General features: G+C 58.0%; 1 protein-coding gene across 1 annotated transcript; it reads right to left on the reverse strand.

Annotated features, from left to right (window-relative positions):
- Window positions 1–346: 346 nt before the first annotated feature.
- On the reverse strand, window positions 347–26959 carry FRMD1 (FERM domain containing 1). The gene is made up of 11 exons (XM_054492963.2): window positions 26747–26959; window positions 22756–22846; window positions 14714–14793; window positions 13716–13792; window positions 11801–11987; window positions 10531–10686; window positions 10075–10140; window positions 8755–8929; window positions 7842–8138; window positions 6227–6291; window positions 347–4625 (listed from the first exon to the last, which is right to left on the reverse strand). Exons 1-11 carry the CDS (start codon window positions 26957–26959, stop codon window positions 4383–4385), a joined length of 1650 nt encoding a protein of 549 aa, XP_054348938.2. The 3' UTR covers window positions 347–4382.
- Between the last annotated feature and the right edge of the window lie 353 nt (window positions 26960–27312).

Consider the following 27312-nt stretch of genomic DNA (forward strand, 5'->3'; position numbering starts at 1 on the left):
GAACACTGCCACACTGGGGTGGCTGGAGAACCAGGCACGGGCCGGTGGCGAGCCGGGAGGGAGCCCCAGCCTGTGCCCGGTGGCCCAGGGACCTCATCCATAGCCAGGGGATGTGAGCAGGGAGTGGCAGCCGCTATGTGACCCGAGGTTCTGAGATCAGAGTCCCCACCCTGGGCCCCGTTTTGAGGCCTGAAACTTCCATGGTTGGATGGTGATGGGGAGCCCTCCTTCAGGGAAAAAGATAAGATTACAAATTTTAAAGTATGAAGATAAATCTAAATACAGAAACATTAAAAAACCACCACATCACAAAGTTTAAAAAGCTGAAAAACACAGTAACACAATATTCGGTGACAGTTTTATTGGTGAGCTGCCTGTGATTAATAAACAATTAACTCATGCCATTTTCCCCACTGCGTGTTCGCCTCTTCACGTGCCTTTGTAGAATACCAGCTTTCTCCCGGCAGGGCTGCCCGGGATTTGTTTTCTAACCTTGGCACCTGGAGGGCAGCCTCCCCATCACAGCTCGCTGCCATGAGAATGGTCATGGGCCCGGCTGCAGGACCGGCATTGCCTACCACATCCGGCCTCCCACTGCCAGCTCTGTTTCTCTTGCAGTCCCCACACCTCCCGGTTGGGAGTACATGTCCCCCTCACCAGGTGACCGCTGGCCCTGGCCATCCTGTCCCGACACTCCCTGCTGCTCCTACAGGTAGAGACGACATGACTGGGAACCCCGAAACGTCTCCCAGCAGATCGAGCCAAGTGCGTGTCCAGTTCAGCCTCCCCTCCGCGGGCCCCACACACCCACAGGGCCCTCAGTGCCCCTCAAGGCGAAAGGAGCGTAACGGATGAACCCTGAGTGGAAGGGGCCGATGGTCCCAAACACGGACGGCTGAGTTTTCTGCAAGTTTTACGAACTGATAAAACTTTGTGAACGCACTCGCAGGGCCGCAGAGCTCAGCCTTCCTGTGGTTGTGGCACATTTCCGCTGCCTGGGTAACCCAGAGTCCATGGGCCACAATGCCCAATCACATGGGCTGATGCTCGGCTTGGGAGCCCCCTCTCCTGTGAGATCCCAGACGCAGAGGCGGTTGCCGGCTGCCCCGGGCCTCCCAGACAGGCCCCTGAGGACCCCGGCCTCCTCCTGCTTGGGGTTCAGCCCAAGAGCAGAGCTTCTCAGGCTGTCGATTACCGCAGATGGAGCAGGCTTTCCTGGAGGAAGGATGAGCTCTGTCTGGAATTCTCCGTCTTTCATGAGGGAGTCTGGGCTGATGGCTGGGGGCCCAGAGGGGTCCATGTTTCAACACAGGCAAGAGGGAACCAGCCCCACCCTGCCCAGGGCCACCCTGTCACTGCTCCAGACCAACTGCCCCCAGGAGCAGGGTCTGCCACCTCCCACACCCCACCCAGCAGGCAGAGCTGCGCCCTCAGACCCAGACCCCCGTGGCAGCAATGCAGGTTCCAGGGCCCAGCGAGACCCACAGAAGCAGACGCAGTGGGGGGCCGAGAAATGCAGCCTGAACAAGCCCTCTGGGTGGTTCTTGCGAGTCTGGACCTGCCAGCTTGACTGCTGACCTGACCCCGGCCACAGCACCGGCCACCCCAGACGGGGTCATGCGAGGCTGTGATGCTGGAGGTCCTTGGCCTGCTCCTCGGGGGTCCACAGGGACTGGGACAGGTGGGTTTCTTTTCCTCTCCACTGACAGGGTAAGACAGGGATTGGGGACTTTACCCTGTGCCCCCCCCCCCCACCTGCCTGCCTCATGCCACCTGGAGGCTACAAGCCCCCCTGTACACAGAGGCCTTTGTCCATTTGCAGGTCACCCCCAGCCCTGCCCCCTACCCTCCTTCTTAGGAAACATCCCTGTGCCTACCAGTCGGTGTCCATTTTCCTGGAAAATAGCTGTGTTGCCTAAAAGACCTCTGATCTCAATCTGTGCAAAAGGAAAGGTTGGCTTTCCCGACTTCCCGCAGCCCCGCTCTCTGCTGCTTTCTGTCTGGGAAGGAGCCCCCTCCCAGGCTGGCCTTCTGCTTCCAGCTCCGCTCCTGCCCCTCCAGGTGTGGGTGACGTGGAAGGGGGCTGTGGGGAGGGGCGGTGAGCAAGGCTGAGGCTCAAGCCTCAGGGGAGTCTGCCCCAGCCCTGGCTGGGTGTGTCTGAGCTGGTAGCCCACATGGGCTTCATGTGGCCTGCCCGGCCGTCCCCTCTTGGGCAAGTCTCAGGGCAGCGGGCCTCTAATTGTCCTCTCCACGTACCCTGAACACCAGAGATTAGAGTCTTCAGAGCAGCCCTACCCGGTAGTTAACAGGCATCTGGCATAATTCTCCATGTCTGTCCACAAGGCCCAGAGGAAGGACAGAAATAGGAATCCCCAGTGGGGCCAGAGCGGTTTCTAGGGTCAGCCAGGGGCCATGGCTGCCTCGCCTCTGCCAGGACACAAGGCGCTGGGCCAGCTGCATTGTGACGTTTCCACAAGTTAGGGGTGGGCTGGCCCGGCCTTTGCTGTCCCTGGGGTCTATAGCGTGTGGCGAAGGTGACTGGCAGGGGAAGCCTGGACATGGGGAGTGTGCACGTGTGGATGTGTGCGTGTGTGCACATGTGGATGTGTGCGTGTGTGTGCATGTATGTGTGTGCATGCATGTGGATGTGTGCGTGTGTGTGCATGTGTGGATGTGTGCATGTGTGCATGTGTGTGTGTAGGTCTTGGCTCAGACCCTGCTTCATGGTGGACACCGCCTGCTGTATCTCCCCAACACTGGGGTGTGCCTTCCCTCACGGTCCACAGGACTGGGCTCTTGCTTTCAAGTTTCTTCAAAGGAAGAAGACAGTCATTGCCCCGGACCGGGACAAATCAATCATCTTGTACTAATGGGAATGGCTTTGGGAAGTGCCCACATGCTCACATCTGAGCCAGCACTAGGCGCCCCTCTCCTGTTTGACAGGAATTGTGGGCGGTCTTGTCCTCGGCAGCACTGGGGCTCGTGGCCATCTACAGAATGCAGCCTTCCGTGGCTGATGCCCCTGAGTGAGTTACAGCCGGCGTCTCACCAGCCCCCCAGGCAGGCTGGTCCTGGTTCAAGCAGGAGGCATCTGCTCGGGTTCTTTATTACACGTGCCTGGGGCACACACATGATTCCCTTTCACAGAAAGGAGAGGGTCCCCCTGGATGGACCCGTCAAAGAGGCGGCCTCAATGCACGCAGGCCTACACCAGGCCATGGGGCTCAAGCTCATGCTTGTCTCCAGTGAGCTGGAGGGTGGTGTGGCCTGGTCTTCACCACACACAGCCAGTGAAGGGGGCAGTGGTGTTCAGGGCATAGGGCTGAACCACTGTGGCCTATCAGTGCTCTGGGATGGGCCTAAGACTAGCAGGGATGCAGGGGCCGTTCCTCTAAACGCAGAGGACAGCAGGTTTGCACGTGTGCAGGGTGTTGTGCAGGGCGAGGAGCCCTGGGGAGACCCTACCCTGGTGGCCTTCCAGAGCCCACGGAACCAAGGTTGCATTACCCGTGGAGCCCACCGGATCAGAGCAGGTGCCACGCACAGCCAGTACCCCACTCTCCATCTGTCACCGAAGCCTCGCCCCTCTACCAGCTGGGCTGCACCAGCCCCACCCCAGCCAGGGCAATGGCTTAAGGAAGCCACCTGTGAGCAGAGCAGGTCCTGACACCTCATGGCTGAGATGGGAGCAGAGTTGGCTTCAGCTCCGGGGCAGTGGGGTCTTTGGAAGCCCTGGCTTGGAAGGGAAAGCACAGCCATTGACTGTGGATGGTGGAGGAGGGTCTCTGGCTGGATCTCAGGTGACAGAGCTGGGCTTGCACCGCAAGAGGGGCCTCTGTCTGGCAGGGCCAGTGCTTGCAAACAGGAGTTGCAGAGAGGGGTTCAGGTCTAGGAGGAGCCTGGGACCTGCACAGTGATGACGACCATGAACTCTGGCTCGGGAGCTCTGGCAGCCTGTGCCCATTGGGACAGTCTCTCGGGGAGCTGGCAGTGTGCGAAACTACAGAGCTCTCTCTCCAGGGTCTGGGCCCAGCTATGTCACCTTCTCTCCCAGATTAGGATGGGTGACAGGCTGCCTCAGGGGCCAACACCAAGGCTCTCTGGACACTCGACAGCCAGACCTTGAACCTGCTCCCTGGAGACCCTGAGGGAAGGAGCTCCCGGGTGCACCGCAGACAGGCATGAGGTGCAGGACCTGTTTGTCACCTCCCAGGTTGATGTCAGAGCCAGCTCCACACCTCTTACAGGTGAACCTGTGACGTGTGCTGGCTGCAGAGGTGCGGGCAGCATCTGGCGGGCAGGAAGGGCCGAGGACCACGTGGCAGTGGAGTGGACAGGGGCTGAGCCTGGCGGTGCAGACGGCACTGCTGGGTGGGTGGTGCCTACACCACAAACTCCTGTGGTGGGGCCTCTCCGAACAGGTCCAGGGCGAGGCAGTTGCTGGACCTCTTGCTGGGGAGAGTGGCCCTGGTCTCGCAGGGGCCCGCCAGCCTGCAGTCCAGGGCGCAGTGGAAGGTATGGCTGAGCGAGGCGGGTGCTGGGTGCAGGGCCAGCTGGTGCAGACGCATGTCGTCCAGGCTGCGGCTGTGCTGCTCCTCACTGACCCCGGCTTTCGTTTCCTGGATCTGCAGGGAGAGGCCATGGGGTGAGGCCTGCCGCCCCCTCTCGCTCCCGCCATCGCAGACGGCAGCCACGCTGCTTGTGGCCACAGAGCCGCACTCCCTGCCAGTGCCCACCCTGCGCCGCTGTGCACAGCCAGCCTGCCCCTGGATGGGCTCCCCCAGCACACACCTCTGCGAGAGAGGCTTCGCATCTTCTTTTGATGCATTTCGGGGGGCCCCCTCCTTGCCCAGCTTCTTTCCTGGGGCTGTTTTCTGCCTTTTAACTCAGTGGACCTGGACTCTTAGCGTTTGGTGTAATTTAGGATCAGGTCTGAGTGTGGGCCTTGAATACCAGCTCTGGAAGCACCTCAGACGTCAAGAATGGCCTCCTATTTTACAAGGTAGGAAACTGTCTGGGTTCAGAGCTGACTGTCCAAGGTCCCGTCCAGGTGGGCGTCCAGCGGGCAGAGTCATCGCCCTTAAGTGACGCCTCCAGCCCGAGCTTCTCGGGCTGCTGTGGCCCCTCAGATCTGCCTTGGACCACTGTGCTCCCAGGAGGCAGATGAGGCCCCTGGTGGCAGGCGGCAGGGGCAGGCGGCAGGCCACACCGAAGGTTGCCCAGTGCCAGGGTCTGACTTGCCCTTCTACGCGTGTTTCCTTGTTTTTAATCAATACGTCTTTCAAGAGTGACAGTCCCTGGCCCAGAGCTCAGGCGGCTTTGGGCAGCCATCTCCTCCACTGAGTGGGCTGACCTGGGTTTGGGATCGCCCCATTGGGATGGGCCCGTGCCTGCCAGGACTTGCAGCCTCCCCTCCCTCCTCCCGTACCCAGCCCTGTTCTCTCTCCATCCAGCCTCCCGTGCCCAGCCCTCTCTCTCCATCAGCCTCCTGTGCCCAGCCCACTTCTCTCTCTATCCAGCCTCCCATCCCCAGCCCTGTTCTTTCTCCATCCAGCATCACGATAACTAATCAGCCACAACCGATTTTCTCTGTCTTTCCAGGGGGATTCTGGACAGGGCTGACCAGAGGGGGCCTCACCCTCCTGTGGTGGAGCCGGGGGCGGGGGTTGGGGGGTGGGGAGGGCAACTTGGAGCCTGGCTGGGAACCCTGAGCCCACCTGTTCCCCACCTGGGCATCCAGGAACCACTGGCTCTGCCTCTACTCTAGCTCCTCTGGGGGATCCTAAGGCTCAGGGGCTCTACAGGAAGTAGGGGAAGCCCTGGAGCACCCCTGCACACACAGGACCAGGCCCTGGGGGGAGGAGGTGGACGAAGGGGATGGGGCAGCCAGTCTGCTGCACGGCAGGTCGCAGGGCCCAGGTGTCCGGGTTCTGCCTACAGTGGCCCGGTGACACTCAGGGCCCAGCCACCCCAGCCCCAGGCAGGACCCCTCCCTCCCCACAGCGAGCCGGCTCACTCGGCCCTGAGGCCGAGGCCTCCACACACGTTCACCTGCCCCAGTGCCCGAGAGCCTTGCTGCTCCCTGACTTGCCCACTGCGTCTCTGGGGGTGGCAGTCGAGGGATCCTCTGATAGGCCTAGGAAGGTCCCCAGGGCCCCTGACGGGGCCTAGGAGAAGGGGGCAGAGGAGCAGGGCCCAGGCTTCTGGCCCGTGGCGGGGACTCTACCTGGTGCATGGCCTCGGCACTCTGGCCTCTGGTCCTGACCTTGGCACAGGGCTCCTGGCGAGCGGCTGTGGGAGAAGGCAGCCGTGAGCACAGGTGTCTGGGTTCTGCCTGACATGGCTCCTCCCCAGGGCAGTTCCCTGCACTTCTGGGGCCCTGGTCTTGGGCCCAGCATCTCCTGAGGCTCACACCACCCCCTTGCTCTCAGTGCGGTGACTGCTTTTGCTCCATTCCCTGACCTCTGATAAAACGGCCCCTTGCTGTGCAGATGCGGGATTAGCACGGTGATTCCCGCTGGGTTACAAGCCACAGAGCTTGCATAAAACCTCAGAGACAGAGGCCAACCATCCCTTACTGGTGGACCAGACACTCCAAGGGCAACAGTGGACACAGTGGGTTAGTGACAGGAATGCCTGGCCCTGGGAGGCCCTGGGTGATGTTTTGTGACCCTGGATGGCCCTGGGTGACTGGAGGTGATGCTGGGCAGTCCTGGGTGACTGAGCCCTGGGGCTGGTCCCACCTGATCTCATCACATCCACCGTCAGGGCCGTGGGGACACTCAGAGACCAGCAGAGCTGAGGTCCCCTTTCTGGGGCAATGAGGAAGCTCTTCAGGGCCTCATACACAGGGACTGGGCAGGATGCATCCCTCAGGACAGGGTGCTGCGTCCTGGGCCAGGTGGACACATGGTCCTACACACAGGGACCGGGCAGGAAGCATCCCTCAGGACAGGGTGCTGCGTCCTGGGCCAGGTGGACACATGGTCCTAGAACACTCTGAATGGCTTTGTCTTCTCACTCCTACTCAACTGAGTGTAAAAAGACACGCGTCTAACCCAGGCTTTCTGATGGGAGGGAAGCTGGTAGGACAGGGCTTCCTAGGAGTAGGGGGGTTCCTAGGAGCGGGGGGCTTCCTAGGAGTCAGAAGGCTTCCAAAGAGTTGGGGGGGTTCCTAGGAGTCCATGGGGTTTCTTAGGGGTGGGGGGCTTCCTAAGAGTTGGGGGAGTCTCTAGGAGTCCAGGGGGCTTCCTAGGAGTGAGGGGACTTCTTAGGAATGGGGGGCTTCCTAGAAGTGGCGGGTCTTCCTAGGAATGGGGGGCTTCCTATGTGTGGAGATGGGGTACCTGGGAGGGGGAGGGGCTCCCTGGAAGGGGAGCTTCCTAGGAGTTTTGTGGGGGGGCTTCCTGGTAGGGGGAGCATTCCTTGGGAGGGGGGTCTTCCTAGGAGTTGGGGGGTGCTTCCTAGGGGCCGGGGGGGCTTCTTAGGAGTGGGAGGGGCTCCTGAGATGGGCTTCCAAGAAAGCTAAAGGACCTGGACTCATCTGCAACCCCAAGAGGACCCCACCTCTCCTGTCTCTGATCCCAGCCTGCGGCTGCCCATTGGCGAGAACAGGAGACTCGGGCACCGCAGGCTACAGGCAGCTCCTCCCCGCTATCTCTGTTCTTCCGGCATGTTCTGGCACATTTCCCGGGACTCAGGTCACAGGCAGCCCAGCCCCTCATGTCTGGCCACTGGAGGGCAGGCCAGGGCTTTGCTGCCTCGGTGTCCAGGGTCAGCCAAGCTGGGGCTGGCTGGACTGCACTCAGTCCCTGGGGCCTGGGCATCTCCCTCAGGCCCACCTTGGCTGTCACCATGTGTGCTGGGGTGGCTGCGGCTGGTCCTGGGGCTGGAGGACGGCTCCTTCTCATGGAGCCCGTGGACCTCCAAGGGCACGTCCACAGACATCTCTCTGGATTCCCTGAGCCAGGAGTCGGCCTTGATGCCTGACGTGTAGGAACTGCTGTGGCTGTCGGCGGAGTGGCGTGAGAGGCAGTGGGGGCAGTGCTGGCTGCTGACCCCACTGCCCGGGGAGCTCCTGCTGGCCAGGTCCAGCTCCAGCCCATCGCTGATATAGGACTCCCGGTAGCGCTGCTTCTCTGTGGGGAGTGGGGAGCACAGTGAGGGCGAGCTGGAGAGGGACCAGCCTTGCTGATGCAGGAGGAAGAGCCTGGGACACAGAAATGCACACCCACAGCCCAGATGAGGACGTGGAACAGAGAGGGAGACCAGGCCTGCGGGTAAACGCTGAGGCCAGGCCTTGTGCTCAGGTGAGGACGTGGAACAGAGAGGGAGACCAGGCCTGCGGGTAAACGCTGAGGCCAGGCCTTGTGCTCAGGTGAGGACGTGGAACAGGGAGGGAGACCAGGCCTGCGGGTAAACGCTGAGGCCTTGTCGGAACGTGCGTTTCTTGCTCTTAGTGGGCACATCATGGGAGGAGAAGTGGGAAACAGAGCAGGAAACTGAGAAGTGGAAACCTCAGGCGGCTTCTCAAGCTCCCAGCTTCCCCCAGCCCCATCTATAGAATTCCACTCCAGGTAGAGCTGGGGGGCCACCACCTCACCCTTCGACCTGAGTATCTGGGGGACACGGGAGTCAGGAGGCAACAACAATGAGAGACAGAAGGCACAGTCCAGCCACAGAGCCCAGTGTGCCCAGCCCAGCCCAGAAGGCGCAGTCCGGCTGCGGAGCCCAGCGTGCCCAGCCCAGCCCCACCTTCTGCCTCCTCCCGCTGCCGCAGCTGTTGCAGAGTGGGCCGCACACGGAGGTGGAGCTGGTGGCTGGCGCGCAGCAGGTGCAGCAGGTGCCTGGAGCGCCAGGTGCAGCCCGTGTAGTAAACCAGCTTCTGTGCTGCAGGCAGCCCGTCCAGCTGGATCTCCAGCTTCTTCCCCTGAACAAACAGGAGAGAAGTTGCCACTCCACAGGTGGAAAACCACGCTAGCAACAGGAAAGGATGATTTTAAATGTCAGCCATGGCCCCCAGGGGACGAGGCCCAGGTTTTCACTTTGCAGTGCAGATGGCTGTTCGCGGACACTGTGCCCAGGGCATGCTCTGCTCTGCCCTTGCTTGAGAGGACACAGCCCTCCTGGCTAGAAAGTGCCCGCAGCAGTGTGAGGGGAGCGGAGGTCTGGGGTGGGACAAGAAGACCTCAGTCTGGCTGTCCAGAGCAAGCCTGCTGCCCAGCAGCCCCCACAGTCACTGCCCTTCTATCCTTGGCACCCGGGCTGTGGGGTGACCTGGGTGACAGCTCTGGGGCCGGGACGAGAGGAACAGAGGCCACACAGGTGCGTTTCTATGACCTGCTCTTTTCTCCCTTGATTTTCTCAACTGGGAGCCAGAAGTTTTCAAGCAATAACAACTACTAGACCTCACCGGGCAGCTAAACACCCAGTGCCTGCAGGGCCGGGACCAGGCACAGCCAAACACCCAGCGCCTGCAGGGCCGGGACCAGGCACAGCTAAACACCCAGCGCCTGCAGGGTCGGGACCAGGCGCAGCTAAACACCCAGCGCCTGCAGGGCCGGGGCCAGGCGCAGCTAAACACCCAGCGCCTGCAGGGCCGGGGCCAGGTGCAGAGCCCATGAGGCCAGGACGGCCCTGATGTCCCTGACACCGGGCAGCTAAACACCCAATGTCTGCAGGGCCAGGGCCAGGCGCAGAGCCTGTGAGGCCAGGACGGCCCTGATACCCCCGAGAGGCCGGCAGGAAGGGACCTGCACCTCGTCGGGTGCAGAAATGCCCAGAAAATGCCCCGAGGATGAAGCTGCATCTGCCCAGGCTCTCCAGGGCACGGGGACCCCCCAGACACCCACCAGAAATGCCAGCTTCCCAACGTGGGGCCAGGGGAGGTCGTACAGCAGCTGCGGAGCACGGTCCACCTCCTGTGGGACAGCAGAGGCAGGGCGCGTCCAGACGGGGCCAGCCAGCACCCATGACTGCTGCAGGGATGCTACACAGCCCAGACCCCAGCGGGGAAGGGAGGAGGGGGTGGGGGCAGGATGAGGGGCTCTGTGAGGCTGGAGCCCCTTCGGTCACCTGGTAGATGTGCACTCCCCTGAGGGCCAGTCCCAGGATCACGGTGGGGCGACCTTCCTTCTTATCCTAGAGGACACAGGTCAGAGGTCAAGTTGCGGGCCTGGGGGTGCTGGGCCTCACTGATGGCAGAGTACGGTCAGTCTGGCTAGGGGCTGAGGCCTCCGTGGACCAGGCTGAGCTCTGGGGCCCATTTACAGACAGTCTCATTCACTCCAGCATCAGATCAAAGGCATAGTTGTCATAGCACAAGCATGCCTTTCATCATGCTAAATAAACATCAGCCACGACCTAAGAGAGCCCTGGCCATGCCGGCCCCAGGGTCCTGGTGACACTGCCAGCTTGGGGGGCTCTGGCGATGCCTGTCCTGGGGTCCTGGTCCCACTGTTAGCCATGGGGGCTCCGTGCATCCCTGGCCTGGAGTCAGTCCAGCCCGTCACTGGCCGCCCTGGGCTCGACCTTGTGCAGCCTGAAGAAGTGCACGGGTACGTCCTCCAGCCGGCAGGCCTCCTGGATGAAGCACAGCACGGCCTCCTTGGGGCTTAGGCCCTGGCGCTCACGGTGCAGGGCGGGCACGTGCCGGAGGATGTAGTCAATCCCCCTCTTGGTGATGATCTGAGGACAGAGCCGGGAGGTCAGCTCAGACCCCTGCTGGTCCCCTCTTCCTCCTTGCCGGCCCCCTGCTCCGAGAAGCCTCCCCAGACTCCCGCAGCTGGTGCCGACCTCGGTGGGCAGGGCCGGGGCCTGGCTGCTGAGCCCAGACCCAGAGATGAAATCTTGGTGACCGCTCTGGCCCAGGGCCCTGTCCGATTTCCTGTCTCCCTCGGGTCTTCCCGAAGGGGAATGGCAGCAGCCAGCCCTCCTCAGATGTCTGCAGGTGGGGACTCCACTCCCAACGAGCCCTGGCTCTTGGGAACCTGCCCAGTGAGGACCGGCTGGGGCCCCCACCAGGACTGGGGAAAGAACCGCAGGGACACGGAATCACTGAGGGTGGAAAAGTGCTCAGAGGCCAAGGGCACATGTGGCGTCCACAGCGCTGGGAGGAAGCCTGGCTGGGCCCCACCCTGACCTCAGCGACTGCCTCAGAGCAAAGGTGAGAAGGCCCCAAGGTGCACAGGATAGAGAGGTCCACAGGGATGAGCGGCCAAGGAGAGAAACCTAAAAGTTCACCTGGAACAGGGCCTGCATCCCCGGGGTGACAGCCATCAACCCGCGCGGCCATCAGGCCAGACAGAGCCTGGGACTGGGCACAGAGCGGCACAGCCCACACCTCTCCATGGCCCTCCTCCCAGGGGGACGGCACTTCTTCCCTTACAGGTGAGGAAGCTGAGGCTCAGAGGCTCCTACGGGTCCCAGGATACTTAGAGAGAAGTGGGAAGGTTCGCAGCCACAAGGCCCGTGTGGGTCACATTCCACAGCCAGGCAGCTGAGGGGCTCAGAGAGGTGAGGCCAGTGAGCAAGGCCACACAGCTGGCCAGGTGCGTCAGGAGCACAGGCACCCGGACCTGCCTGCTCAGGGCCACTCCTCCCACACCGCCTGCCTTTGGGGGTGGTAAGGACCCTTGGGCCTTCAGGAGAAAAGGACAGATGATTGCCCTGTTTCCATCCCTGACCCTTCCTCCAGCAGCCCCTGCCAGGGCCCCAGCCCCCTGCTCCCACGGACGGCACCCAGTGGAGGTGGACAGGCGCCAGGCTAGCGGTGCTGGGAGGAGGTGGGCCTCGACCTTACCCACTGTGGAAAGTAGGAGTGTGGCTCGAAGTACCTCCCGGCATGGGCTGGCTCCCGGTGCTCACCCAGGTCGGCCTGCAGCGCACAGGCGGCCAGCAGGAAGTAGGCCTCCTCCTGGTGGGCGCACTGTGACCTCAGCACGCGCTCCTTCAAATGGCAGTAGTACAGGTGCCGTGCTCTGTGGTCGCTGGAAGTTGGCACGGAGTGAGTTCCAGGACGACCGGCGTGGGGACTGCCGGCCCCTCTGGCCCTGTCTTGTCCCTCCCCACGCCAGCTCCCAGGGCTGTCCTGAGCCCCTGGTACCTAGTTCCTGTCTTGTTATACCCACAGCTGTGTCCCTGCAGGGCCGGCACCGCACAGGCCCGCACTCTTCCTGGAGCGGGACGCAGGTGACTTGCTGCTACCAAGGAGCCACTAGATGAGGCTCCACCTGCCGAGGTCCCACTCCTTCCCCAGTGAGCTTGGCCTTCACCAAACCAGGCCCCAGTGCAGGAGAGGTGCACAGAGCCTGGGCGACTCAAACCCCTGGAGGTGCACAGGGCCTGGGCGACTTGAATCCCTGGATGTGGACAGACCTGGCTCCCAGAGCTCACCGCCCAGCACGGGGCCTGGCCATGGCTGATATTCATTAATCACAGAGGTCGGCCGGAGGCTCGCCCAAGATGCAGGTGCAAGATCTTCTCATATAATTCCCCTGAACTGGCCCCACAGCACCAGGTAGCTCCATCCATCAACCCAACACCTTCCGGACCTTCCCTCCAAGGCTATCCAGAACCTTCCACATATTCACACACCCCTCACTCTCCAGAACCTGCCACACAACCACACACCAGTGTCTCCAGGACTCTCCACACAACCACACACCTTTCACTCTCCAGAACCCTCCCACACAACCACATGCCCCTCACTCCCTAGAACCTTCCACACAACTGCACACATCCCTTTTGGAACTGGCGAGGATTGTGCCTACTTAGGGAATTCCTGGGAAACCCCCTTAGGTTTTCCCCCAGGGAAAACCCTGTTCACGCACCCCTGAAGCTCTGTTCTGGAAGTAAGTCTCAGGATCCTCCTGAGGGACGTCTTGGTTACCCTAGAAGCTCTAAGGCAGCTCTGGAAGAAGCAGCCCCTGTTGGTTTAGAGTGCAGCCCACCAGATGTACAACTTACCCACTCCTGTCAGGGAAAGCTTCCCACTAGACACCTGCAGAGTGGGCAGTGAACAGTGAGAACCGCCATGCAGAAAGCGCAGCAGCCCTTAGCCCAGCAACCTCCAGAAGCCTCACCCACCCCTGGATGGTATACCCACCCTAGAGAGTACTAGTCCTGGCATTTGAGGAAGTACCACTTTAGGCCGGGCGCGGTGGCTCACACCTGTAATCCCAGCACTTTGGGAGGCCGAGGCGGGTGGATCACCTGAGGTCGGGAGTTTGAGACCAGCTTGACCAACACGGAGAAAGCCCGTCTCTACTGAAAATACAAAATTAGCTAGGTGTGGTGGCGCCCGCCTGTAATCCCAGCTACTCTGGAGACTAAGGCAGGAGAATCGCTTGAACCCAGGAGGTGGAGGTTGCAGTGAGCCGAGATTGTGCCATAGCACTCCAGCCTGGGTGATAAGAGTGAAACTCCATCTCAAAACAAAACAAAACAAAACAAAAAAGAAAAAGAAAAAGAAAAAGAAAAAGAAAAAGAAGAAGTACCAATTTATGGCACCGTCTGTATACCTTTGAATTAAATAGAATTCCTGTGTTAACCCCAAAGCAAACAGCTGATATAGTGGAGTTTTTTTGTTGTTTTTTTTGTTTTGTTTTGTTTTTAGAATAAACTCAAATGTAATGTGCGGCCTTCACAGGACTTCCATGTCATGTGGCAGATTTTCAATATTCCAGGAAACACCCCTTACAGTCAGCATCCGTTACCTTATGACCCTTCCGTTTTCCACGTAGTGCTGCACTCGGAGGAAGGCCACGAAGGGGGCTCTGGGTTTCTCATTTCCCTGGTAGGGAAAATGCAAGAAAGAGCAAATCAGCCGCAGGGAGGTGCCCCCGGCTGTCCTGTCTTCCCCGTGGGGGGGCCTGGATTGCTTCACACTCAGCTCAAAGTCGAAGCTCAGGTGTCTGCAGCCATAGCTGACAACTCGACTCATGGTATTTTCTACCGGGAAAACCCTGAGTGGGACGTGGTCTACAGTGTTCAAGAACATCTGCGAAGGCGGGCTTCAGGCGGGCGCACCTGCCTGCAGCCTCAGGGCTCATGGCAGTCCCCCCTGCGGACAGCCACTCTGGACGGAGCAGCTGCGTGGACAGAAGGCAGCACATTGGTCCGGCACAGTCCACTGCGGTGCCTGCCCTCTCCCACCTCATGCATCTCCGCGGCCCACCACAGTCCACCGCGGTGCCTGCCCTCTCCCACCCCACGCATCCCCGCGGCCCAGCACAGCCCACCGCGATGCCTGCCCTCTCCCACCCCACGCGTCCCCGCGGCCCAGCACAGCCCACCGCGATGCCTGCCCTCTCCCACCCCACGTGTCCCCGCGGCCCAGCATAGCCCACCGCGGTGCCTGCCCTCTCCCACCCCACGCGTCCCCGCGGCCCAGCACAGTCCACCGCGGTGCCCTGCTCTCTCCCACCCCACGCGTCCCCGCGGCCCAGCACAGCCCACCGCGATGCCTGCCCTCTCTCACCCCACGCGTCCCCGCGGCCCAGCACAGCCCACCGCGGTGCCTGCCCTCTCCCACCCCACGCGTCCCCGCGGCCCAGCACAGCCCACCGTGGTGCCTGCCCTCTCCCACGCCACGCGTCCCCGCGGCCCAGCACAGCCCACCGCGATGCCTGCCCTCTCCCACCCCACGTGTCCCCGCGGCCCAGCACAGCCCACCGTGGTGCCTGCCCTCTCCCACCCGACACTCTACACTTACTTCATTTATTTCTTTCTTCCAATCTTTTGAGAAGTACTTGCTGAGCTTTTGCTCCAAATCCATAAATATATACTCATTGTCTGAAAGCAAAACAAAAGGCTTCATCAGAGCAGTCACCATGCTTCTCAGGTGTCACTGTTTGTTCAAAACTGAGTGTGGCTTGGAGAGAAGAGATGGGCAGCTGAAAACTGTGCATCTCCAGCTGATGCTGCGTACGGGGCTTTCCTTGGCTGACAACGCAGAAAGCATCTTAACACACATGCAGGTGTCAAATGCTTGCTTACTAAAACAATGTTCCAACGTGTGAGAATATTACAAGCTGATATTCAAAACTGGCACATGCTCCGGGCACGCCCTTTGGGAAAGCAATTTAGCAACACGTATCCCTACCCTCTTCCTCTGCAACCCAGGAACCCCTCTCTCAGCTATGGAATGAGTCGTTTAAAAAATAGAGATGTCAGGGTTGGATGCGGTGGCTCAAGCTTGTAATCTCAGCAATTTTGGAGGCCAAGGCAGGAGGATTGCTTGAGGCCAGGAATTCAAGACAAGCCTGGACAACATAATGAGACCTTGTCACCACAGGAAAAAAAAAAAAATTAGCTCGGTGTGGCGGTGCATGCCTGTAGTCCTAGCTACTCAGGAGGCTAAGGCAGGAAGATTGCTTGATCCTGGGAGTTCAAGGCTACAGAAAGCTATGAACGCGCCACTGCACTCCAGTGTGGGTGATAAGAGTGAGACCCTGCCTCAAACAATCAAGCGATCAATCAATAAAAATAGAGATGTCTATAATCTAGTACCAAGTTGATCAACTTCAAGTCAATGATACCAGCTTTACCTGTTAACCTAGTTTCCCTGGAAACTACAAGAGATGCTTCTTTCTAAATTAGGTGTTTCTATATTTTAAAAATATTTACCAGCATGTGTTTTCTTTATGGCCTGGAAAAATTAAACAATTTTCCTAGAGAGGAAAATAAAGCCTAGAGAGACACCCTTCCTGCTGTGACTTAAAACAACGTACAATCCCTCTGTGTCTGCTGGGAACTGGTTCCAGGACTCTCCTCGGATATCAAAACCTGGGGATGGTGTAGAGTTTGCGTGTACCCTACGCACATCCTCGTGTACACTTTAAATCATCTCGAGATTCCTTATAATACCTGATGCAATGTAAATGCTGTGGAAGTCTTTGTTGTACTGTGTTGTTAAGCTCGTATTATTTTATTGTTGTACTATTTATTGTTATTATTTTGAGTATGTTCAACATGAGGTTAGTTAAATCCAAGGATGCAGAACCCGTGGATACAGAGCACCGTCTACTCTTATTTATATTAGAAAACCTGCAGTCCTGAGAATAAAAGCCACAGGGAAAAGTTACTCCCAGATAAGGCAGTACTCCCTTACAGCCACTTGCATTACATATGAGGATACTCCATCCCCAAGTGCTAGCACATCTGCAGATAAATGAAGACACCAGTGAGGAAGACAGCCACAGAGGCCTGCAGAAAGGGCATCACAGGGCCGGGTGCCAGGCTCAGCCCCTCTCCACCCTGTCTGTCTTTCTAATCTTTAGTACCCAGCTCTTCTAGATGGCATTAGACCCAGAAGGGAGGCTCCAGGGCCGGGTGCGTGGCTCAGCCCCTCTCCGCCCTGCCTGTCTTTCTAATCCTTAGTACCCGGCTCTTCTAGACGGCGTTAGACCCAGGGGGAGGCTCCAGGGTGTCACCAGCCCCAGTTTCCTTTTGTGTCAGGGAGGATCAAACACTTGGCTCATCGGTAACAACCACAGCAACTCACTGCTCGGACACTGGGTGCCATGCTCTGTGCTAAAGACTCTGAACCAATCCCTACATCTTTAACCTGATGGCACTGTTATCTATCCCCATCTCACAGACAGGGAGGCCCAGGCTTGCAGAGGCCATTCCTAGGGGAGTCCCCACCCCACCCCATAACAGGCCAAGGACCCTCAGAGCCAGGGGTTAGCAAACCAGGGCCCCAGGCCAAACCCCAGCACCCACTCGCTCTTGTTAATAAAATCTTGTTGGGACACAGCCACAATCGTTCTATTACATCATGTCCATAGCTGCTTTCATACTGCAAAGTCAAAATATTTACTATGTGGCCTTTTACAGAAAAAGTCTGCCAATGCCCGGTCTAAGCAAATGCCGAGTGAAAAGGTCTAGATCACCATTCTCTGGTCCTGACTCCCCCGAATTCACCATTTGGGTACTCGAGCTTGAACTCAGTGTTTGCAGCATGAGTGGCGGATGTTTAGCAATGTTTGCTAAAGGATCTGGGGTTACCTTTGCCTCGGTAAGGTCAGCAAAAGGCCTTTTATTTGTACATTCATTACCTAAATCACCCCACCATATCCTTCCAAACTCCATTTCAAATCATAATAAGGAGGACAGAAAATGAACTCCTTAAGCTTAGTACTTCCTAGTACTTAACCTCAAACACTACAAGAACAATTCTTGCGGCAACACCGATCTAGAAGACAAAGCCACTTGTTTCTCAAAATCATCACTGTCCCCCTAAACCCCTGCACCCCTAGAAGTGGGACAGTAGACATCATCACCTCTGGTGATGGGCGCACCCGTCTTAGCCCAGCCACAGTGCCCCGCTGTATGGTCAAAGCAGTCTAGATGTCACTGTGAAGACATTCTTAAGATGAGGGCGACACTCAGGCTTGGTGTGGTGGCTCATGCCTGTAATCCCAGCACTTTGGGAAGCAGAGGCAGGTGGATTGCATGGGCCCAGCAGTTTGAGACCAGCCTGGGCAACATAATGAGATCCGACTCCACAAAAAAATACAAAAGGTATCTGGCTGTGGTGGTATGCATCTGCAGTCCCAGCCACTCAGGAGGCTGAGGCCAGAGGATCCACCTGATCCCGTGAGGTTGAGGCTGCAGTGAACCATGATCATAGCACTGCATTCCAGCCTGGGTGGCAGAGTGAGATGAAGGAAGGAAGGAAGGAAAGAAAGAAGGAAGGAAGGAAGGAAGGAAGGAAGGAAGGGAGAGAGGGAGGGAAGGAGGGAGACATTTACATCAGTAGACTTTGAGTAAAGCAGATGACCTTCATACTGTGGGTGGGCCTCGTCCAGTCGGTTGAAGGACTAAGAGGGAAAGACTGAGGTCCCCTGTGGAGGAAGGAACTCTGCCTCCCGATGGCCCTCAGACCCGAGATGGCAACAGCGGCTCCCCCTGGGTCTCCAGCCTGCCCTGCAGATTTGAGACTTGCCAGCCTCCAACAATCATATGAGCCAGTTCTTTACAATAAATCAGCTTCTCTCTTTCTCCCTCTATGTATCTATACACATACACACTATCTGTAGAGAGAAATGGGATTGGGAGGATATGTGTATACAGACATACACATACGCATACATCTGTCAGGAGTGTGCGTGCATGTCCTACTGGTCCTGCTTCTCTGGAGTGTGCGTGCGTGTCCTACTGGTCCTGCTTCTCTGGAGTGTGCGTGCGTGTCCTACTGGTCCTGCTTCTCTGGAGTGTGCGTGCGTGTCCTACTGGTCCTGCTTCTCTGGAGTGTGCATGTGTGTCCTGCTGGTCCTGCTTCTCTGGAGGGCCTTGACCGGCACATGACTGTCTGCTGGAGGACGGGCATCTTGCTGCTGGAAGGGGAGATTCTGGCGTTGGCTACAGGCTCCCCTGAACCCAGCAGGGTGAGGATCACATGCACTCTCCAGAGCCTCCTCACTCTCTTCCCGGTGAGAGTCATCCTCTCAGCTCCCGGCAGGCAGATCGGGACACACCATGGAGTCCACAGGTGCCTGTTGATTGAACAAAAGGCCTGAGCTTCCCCCACTGTGCCCTGCTACCCTTGACACTGGCGTGACGGCATGAGACTCCTGCAGGGCTGGCCAAGGGGCTGGACGCCAGCACCCTCGCTCACTGCCACAGGAGCAAGCTCCAGGCAGCGAGGGCCAAGGCCAGGCCAGGTGGAGCCCACTCTCTCTCTTTTCCTGTCTCTGTCTTATTTTGCCTTGTCTCTATATCCAAGCCCCAAATCGCATCTCTTGTTTTTTGCTATAGGCCTCGAAAATGTACACAATTTACAAAATGTCTCAAAAATGTACACAATTTACAACTTACGAGATAATTAAAGTAAGAAATCCAAGCACTTCCCATTTAAAAAGTCCAAATCTCCAAAGCAAGGGCTCTGGCCAGAACCAAGAAGGGTGTCCTCGGGTCGAGAAGGCCCTGGGGCCACGGGGCTCTGCTGGGTGGAGGCGCCAAGCCGCAGCCCCAGAGAGGTTGAGGGGCTGGTTCTGAGTCTGTCCTCCTCCTGCAGAGGCGGATTCCTGGATCACCAGGAGAAAAGGTGACCCCAGATTCCTTTCTTGTCCCCGAGGCCAGTGAGCTCAGCCACAGGCTATCCCAAATGTCCAGTGTCAAGAGGACAGGGAGAAAGGGGACAGCGTCAAGAGGGACGTGAGAAAGGGTTGGTTGGCAGGAGTTGGAAAGCCCGCCCACCTGGGAACTCCCTCCGCAGGGTAAAGACAAGGCAAACACTGGCTGATGAGCCAGCAATCTCCCTTTGTGTGCGCCCGCCTGGCCGCCAGTGGGAGCTGTTCCAGGCCACCCTCCCAGCCCCTCCTGTTGCTCGAGGCTGTCCCAGCGCTGCAGGACCTCAACCTGCGCTGACCCTCAGGACTCAAGGACCCCTGCTTCCTGCCTCCTGGGCCTCCCCTCTGCTGGCCCTTGTGCTCAGACACATGGCAAATGCCCGTGAGCTCTCCCCTTAGCATCTGGGCAGCTGATGACACGGACACTGTGCCTCAGTCAAAAGGGAAACAGGGTTAGAAGCCAGCCGATGGTGTCCAAGCCGGGGCTGCCGGCTTCCTGACCTGTCTGCAATTCCCCAACACCGAGGATCATCAGCATATAAATCGGGAGAATCCTTGGCCACCAGGAACCTGCCCCACCTGGGTGATGGATTCCTGGGCAACAGGAGAGATGCCCTGCCCTGCACCCCCTGCTGGGAGGGGAGGTCCTTCCTCAAGGAGCTGCCACTGGACCTCGGGGGGACCCCCACACTCCACCCTCAGAACCCCCTAACACCACCTGCTGTCTCTAGGTTTCAGGGACATCAGGGGCTGTGCCTGAAATCCAGAAAGGGGTGAAGTCCCCGAGCCCTCACACCCGCAGTTGCCTTGCGAACCACGTCTCCCAGAGGCCGTCTCAACCACAGCGACCCACACTGTGCAGGGCCTCCCGTAGGGGAGGAGGATGCCCCGGGGCTTTTCTCGCCTTGGGAGAGCAGTGAAGCCTCAGTGCCGAGAACTTGGGCACAGACAAAGCAGAGTGGAGCGCGGACCAGAGCTCACCCCCCAAACACGGCAGCTCCAATGCGTCGGTGAACGTCCGGAGGTGACGGACATGACGCACAACCAAAGCGATGGGTCCTGGCCCGGGTTTTCCAGGCAGCCCCTGAATTCCCCCCAATCCCCACCCCACCCTCGATTTGTTTTTTGGCTGTCAAAGAGACTTTAAGCCTTTGAGAAATAAAAGATGCCAAGAACAGGGTTGGGACGCTTGAACTTTCTTCCTTCATTCCGTCCCGACTAATTTTCTTTTCATTTCTAAAATCACAGAGAGATGACACCAACCACAAAACCGAATGGCAAAACTGGACTCCCCAAAGTCAACATCCCGCCCTCCCTTGAGTGACTCTCACTGTGATTAAAAGTGGGGCCCGGAGACTTCTGTCCACAGCCCTCAGATGGCTCAGGTTCCCCTGGGGGCACGGGGTCTGGGAAGCTACGTGTTTTGACTGGGCTCTTGCACAGGGTGGCATGAATGGCAGCTGTGGACAAACATATTAATTGGGCCAGAACTTCCCTGCAAATTGGGAAAAGTCCACCAGTATTCAACGTTGACAGCAAGACTGACATCTGCTGCTCCCGGGTGTAAGCCCAGTGCTGGGTGTAGTTTCCCACCCCCCCACCCCCAGTCACCCCCCCGCAACACCGAGTGAAGCTGCTGGAGGCTGGACTTGGGTGGGGGTTGCCTGACAAACACAGCAACAAAGGGAGGCGCCCTCCAGCTCTCCCTGCTCCCCATCCTTCCTGGAGAGTCTGGCACAGGAAGCCCCAAATCCACACCTGCCCTCAGGGGCTCACGGTGCCCACTCAGGTCCCCTGGGGGACTCAGGACTGGGTCTAAATGCATGAGGTCACATCAGAAAGGCTGGCCTGCTGGACCCCATCTTATTCCCTCTGCCCCCCAGAGTCCTCCTTCCACACCGTCCAGGGGTCCCACAGCCCCCAGAGCAGCCCTGAGATGGAGCTAGGGTTCTGCTCCAGGCGGAGATTAGGGAAGGAGGAGACTGAGACAGGGGCACTCTCGCCTCTACTTTGAGGCACAGAAGGGGCCGGGGCCACCTGCACTGAGGGAAGGGCTGGCTCTTGTCCACACTCACGATGGTCGGAAGAGAAACTTGGGATGGAACCCCAGGGGACCACATGGGACGGTCGCAGCAAGACGGCTTCGTCCAGAAGGATCCTAAAATCTCACGCTCCCTTCACAGCCCCTGACAAGGCGCTGCAGACCCTGGGAGGATGGAGTATGGTTCCCGGTGTCCCGTGCAGGGTCCCCGGCTCACTCACTCCCCTAGACAGAGGCTGGCTTGATCTGGGGAGAGCCTGGGAGAGGTCAGCTCAGCCCTGTCCTCCCCAGGCAGCAAGACAGGGGGATATTCAGCCACCACTGGTCAGCACTGAGCTTCATCTCCTTCTGTCCATGCCCCATGTAGCCTCCCTTGGCTTGGCTGGGGAGAGGGGGCCAGGGCTTGTCTGTGCTGCCAACCTCAAGCCCCCACTATAGATGAGAAGCCACCAGTCCTTTGTAAGACTGGATATAGGCGCTGCCACTCACTTCCTGGGGCAGCAAAAAGTGCACATGAAGCACTTTGGGTTCTCATGGCTCTTCCACGCGACACAATCCAGCTGCAGGGTCTGTGCAGCCCAGGGGGCTGGCCCCACCTCCCCCTCCACCTGCTGTCTGCATGTACTAGAACTCCAGGTAAGAATTCACATAGATCCAGGGTCCTGCTACTGCACAGAGGTTTCCAGAAGCCTCTGGAGCCAACCGCCCCCAAGAACAGCACAGTCGGCATTGTGCATGTGTGGTGTGTGCATGTGTACATGTGAGTGGTGTGTAACTGTGTGCACTGTGCATGTGTGTGGTGCGTGCATGTGTACATGTGTGGTATGTAACTGCATGTGTGTGGTGCGTGCATGTGTACATGTGTGAGTGGTGTGTAACTGTGTGCATGTGTGTGGTGCATGCATGTGTACATGTGTGAGTGGTGTGTGTGTGCATGTGTGTGGTGTATTTGTACGTGTGAGTGGTGTGTAATTGTGCGCATGTGTGTGGTGTGTGCATGTGTACATGTGAGTGGTGTGTAACTGTGCATGTGTGTGGTGCATGCATGTGTACAAGTGTGAGTGGTGTGTAACTGTGCACATTTGTGTGGTGTGTGCATGTGTACACGTGAGAGTGGTGTGTAACTGTGTGCACTGTGCATGTGTGTGGTGTGTGCATGTGTACATGGTGCGAGTGGTGTGTACCTGCATGTGTGTGGTGTGTGCATGTGTACATGTGTGAGTGGTGTGTGTGTGCATGTGTGTGGTGTACGCATGTGTACAAGTGTGAGTGGTGTGTAACTGTGCATGTGTGTGGTGTGTGCATGTGTACACATGCGAGTGGTGTGTAACTGTGCATGTGTGTGGTGTATGCATGTGTACACGTGCGAGTGGTGTGTAACTGTGTGCATGTGTGTGGTGTACGCATGTGTACAAGTGTGAGTGGTGTGTAACTGTGTGCACGTGTGTGGTGTGTGCATGTGTACATGTGAGTGGTGTGTAACTGTGTGCACTGTGCATGGTGTGTGCATGTGTACATATGAGAGTGGTGTGTAACTATTTGTGTACATTATGGATGTGTGTGGTGTGCCCGCCCCCTCGACCTCCAGCAGATGCGGCCCCTGGATATTCCTGCAGGTGGGGCCTGAGCGATGCTTACTTCTGACCACACAGAGGCCAAATAACTGGGCGTCTCTGATGCTCACCACGTTGCACACTTGCTGGAAAAGCTCGCGGCCAGTGGCCTTCACCTGCAAAAGAGGTGGGGAGGGGTTCAGGGAGGGGCCAGCACCTGTCCCCAGGGAGGCCACCTGGGCAAACAAGGCCCAGTGGGGCACCAGGGGTACGACCTAGTCACGCACCCCCTGCAGGTAACAGGTCTGGGTCCCTCACTCTCTCCCAAAGCTAAACACCAGCCTCATGCCCATCAGAGCGCCTGTGAGTGCTGGGAAGTGAGGGTGGAGGGGATGGGGTGCTCTGGACAGGGGATCAGGGCTGCCCCCTCCATCCCTGTCTGTCCCTGGTGTGAGGATTTCCCGAGACCAGTCAGGGACACATGATGCAGCGTCACCTCCAGGGCCGCCCTCTGGGCTCTGTCCTCGCACGGCACAAATGAATGCTTGGTCCCCTATGAGCGCGAGCATCCGTGTCTCTCATCATCCATCGCCCAACTGATGCGAGTGATCCCAACAGTGTTCCTACAGCTGAGCCTCTCACAGCAGCCTCTAAACACCCAGCGTCTGGTGCGTGTCCCTGTTTCCAGCGTCCCGTGTCCACATTTCCGGTGCCCGGTGTCCACATTTCCGGTGTCCTGTGTCCACATTTCCAGCGTCCCGCACATGACACTACTTCACGCCTATTCGGCCCCAGCATGGATGGGATTGGCGGGCATCCCCCGCAGAGCTCTCCCTGAGTCCTGTCTGTTGCAGCGCTGGGGCCCATCCATGGTCACCGGGCCGCAGAGGCGGCGTTCTCGGGCAGAATCACAGCGCGCCAAGCCTGTGAGGGAGGGTGCAGGCCGGTAGCCGTGCGCTCTACTCTCAGACTCTCCCGAGGATCCTCACTTGGGGCTCCAAGAGGAAACCTCAGGGCAGGGCACAGCTGGGGCAGCTGGATCTGCAGGCCATTTTGCGATTCTTCATTTGCATGGTCTGCAGTCAAATGGCGTATCCAGCTTACTAATCCTGAGTTAATCCTGAGTTACTGTAAGACTGGCTTCCTTATTGATATGGTTTGGCTGTGTCCTCACCCAAATCTCATCTTGAATTGTAGTTCCTATAATCTCCCTGTGCTGTGGGAGTGACCCAGTGGGAGGTGACTGAATCATGGGGGTGGTTTCCCCCATCCAGTTCTCATGATAGTGAGTGAGTTCTCATGAGATCTGATGGTTTTATAAGGCACTTCCCCCTTCACTGGGCACTCATTCTCTCTCCTGCCACCCTGTGAAGAGGTGCCTTCTGCCATGACTGTAAGTTTCCTGAGGCCTCCCCAACCATGTGGAACTGTGGGTCAATTAAACCTCTTTCCTTTATAAATTACCGAGTCTTGGGTATGTCTTTATTAGCAGCGTGAGAATAGACTAATACGATTATTGTCTGCTTAACGTGGTGAGGGGCAGGCCCCACAATGACAATAACACAGATCTTCAGTGAGGGTCTTCCCAGCCCGTCCCTTTCTAATAACTGGGCTTGACACATATTTGGTTGAATACAGGGTTCCTGTCTAACTGTAGACATGGATGCATGCACACCCCAATAGAGGGTTCCTGTCCTATTGCAGACACACATGAGTGCACACTCGATAGAAGTTTCCTGTCCAACTGCAGACACAGATGCATGCACACCCCCACAGAGGGTTCCTGTCCTACTGCAGACACAGATGCATGCACACCCGATAGAGGGTTCCTCTCCTACTGCAGACATAGATGCACGCACACCCCAGTAGAGGGTTCCTGTCCTACTGCAGACACAGATGTGTGCACACCCCAGTAGAGGGTTCCTCTCCTACTGCAGACACAGATGCATGCACACCCCAGTAGAGGGTTCCTGTCCTACTGCAGACAGATGTGTGCACACCCCAACAGAGGGTTCCTCTCCTACTGCAGACACAGATGCACCCACACCCCATAGAGGTTTCCTCTCCTACTGCAGACACAGTTGCATGCACACCCCAACAGAGGGTTCCTGTCCTACTGCAGACACAGATGTGTGCACACCCCAGTAGAGGGTTCCTCTCCTACTGCAGACACAGATTCATGCACACCCCAGTAGAGGGTTCCTGTCCTACTGCAGACAGATGTGTGCACACCCCAACAGAGGGTTCCTCTCCTACTGCAGACACAGATGCACACACACCTCATAGAGGTTTCCTCTCCTACTGCAGACACAGTTGCACGCACACCCCAACAGAGGGTTCCTGTCCTACTGCAGACAGAGATGTGTGCACACCCCAACAGAGGGTTCCTCTCCTACTGCAGACATAGATGCATGCACACCTGATAGAGGGTTCCTCTCCTACTGCACACAGAGATGTGTGCACACCCCAATAGAGGGTTCTTCTCCTACTGCAAACACAGATGCATGCACACCTGATAGAGGGTTCCTCTCCTACTGCAGAGATGTGTGCACACCCCAATAGAGGGTTCCTCTCCTACTTCAGACACAGATGTGTGCACACCCCAATGGGGGTTTCTGTCCAACTGCAGACACAGATGTGCACACACCCCGTTGGGGGGTTCCTAACTGCAGACATAGATGACTGCACACCCCAATGAGGGGTTCCTGTCCAACTGCAGACACAGATGTGCACACACCCCAATAGGGGGGTTCCTGTCTAACTGCAGACATAGATGACTGCACACCCCAATGAGGGGTTCCTGTCCAACTGCAGACACAGATGTGCACACACCCCGATGAGGGGGGGTTCCTGTCTAACTGCAGAAATAGATGACTGCACACCTCAATGAGGGGTTCCTGTCCAACTGCAGACACAGATGTGCACACACCCCGATGGGGGGGTTCCTGGCTAACTGCAGACATAGATGACTGCACACCCCAGTGAGGGGTTCCTGTCCAACTGCAGACACAGATGTGCGCACACCCCAATGGGAAGTGGCTCTGTGGTTGCCAACTTGCCGGGCCCAGCAGGGGCCACAGGAGTTTCAGAGGCACTTCAGGGGGCTCCATCAAAAACAGATGAGCACAATTCACCCAAGGGGTTCACTATGTTTTGGCTGCACGATCCCTCAGTTAAAATCTTACCATGAAGTTCAGTGCAAGAAACCTTAAAGTGCCAGATCTTATGGTGCAGGGGGCCAAAGCCCCAGCATCTTCCCCTCAACAGGTCCTCTTATGACCCCTCCCCCAGCCCGAGGCACCGCTGGGGACCCCAGGAAACTACAGGACATCCCCCATTAGTTCAACTCCAGCTTCTTGTTGCCGGGTGGGGACACAGAGTCTTGGGGTAGATTTTGCCACAAACATAGAGGTGGGCCTTTACGTAAACACAGAACTCTATCCCGAAGCAGACAAGAGATTCCCAGATTCCCAGGGGACTTGAACCAGGATATTACTAGCAAGTCATACTCCATTCCAGGTAGCATTGATAAATTAGCTATGCAGAAAGTCATCGTTCTTCAACAAACCACTCTCATTTTAATTGCCACATTTTCATTATCCACATTAATCATTAAAATGAAAGTACTATCTCAACTCCTGTCCCCACAAACTCAACTAAAACAGGTAGACAAAATGGGGGAAAGGGAAAAGAAAAGGAAATAGAGAAGCACAGAGATGGTGACATCTGAACACAAGACAGGAGCTACTCCTTGGAAACCGGCTTCCTGGCACTCTTCCCTCAGCGCTCCCTCCCGGGAAGGATGTGCTGAACCATAAACTTATTTCTGGCAGCAACGTCTATCAGGGATGTTTCCTTCACAGGTCCAGTGAAAGGGCTGGCCCTCCGACACCTCACCTCACAGGTACCTGGCCTAAGCAGAGTGAGGCGGTCCAGGGACTTCCCATACACAGGCTGTGTCCTGAGGCTCTGCTCACCCCATACCCCTGCTCACCCCCACGGCTCTGCTCACCCTCACGGTCCTGCTCACCCCCACAGCCCTGCTCACCCCCACAGCCACCCAGGGCCCTGCTCACCCCCACGGCCAGCCGCAGTTGCTCCCGGCTGGGCAGCAGCACGAGGACATCCCTGTGTTCCGAGGTCATCGCGTCCATTCCCAGGGTCGGCTCTTGCCGACTGCATGCAGGCCTCTCAGGACTGGGCTCCATCCATCGCGCCCCTGAAGGAGGGAATGTGTCAGAGTTTGTCCGGGCAGGGTCTATGCCCCTCCCTTTCGGGGGCACCGCCATGCTGTCGTTACTTGGCCCTCCCCCGCCATGGGTCGCAGGTGGGTGCTCAGCACCTCCCAGATCACAGCTGTGCCTTCCGGGACCCGCCCTTGCTGAGCTTCTCACTGGGAAGGGAACTGAGAGGGAAGCCTGGGCTGGGAATCCAGCGTGGCCAAGCCAGGACAAGGGTCAGAGCTGCAAATAGCTGGGTGTGTGGAGGGCGCCTGGAATGCAAATAAACAACCTCAGGCTGGGCAATGACCATGCAGCGCTCCCATGCAGGGCAGCTCAGCAGCCAGCCTCGAGGTGTGGGCCCCGTGAGAACCAGGTTGGGGGAGACAGGACCCAACTCCCCCACCTGACAACCCCTAGCT

This window comes from Pongo pygmaeus, chromosome 5, assembly GCF_028885625.2.
Source record: "Pongo pygmaeus isolate AG05252 chromosome 5, NHGRI_mPonPyg2-v2.0_pri, whole genome shotgun sequence".
Classification (NCBI taxonomy): Eukaryota; Metazoa; Chordata; class Mammalia; order Primates; family Hominidae; genus Pongo; species Pongo pygmaeus.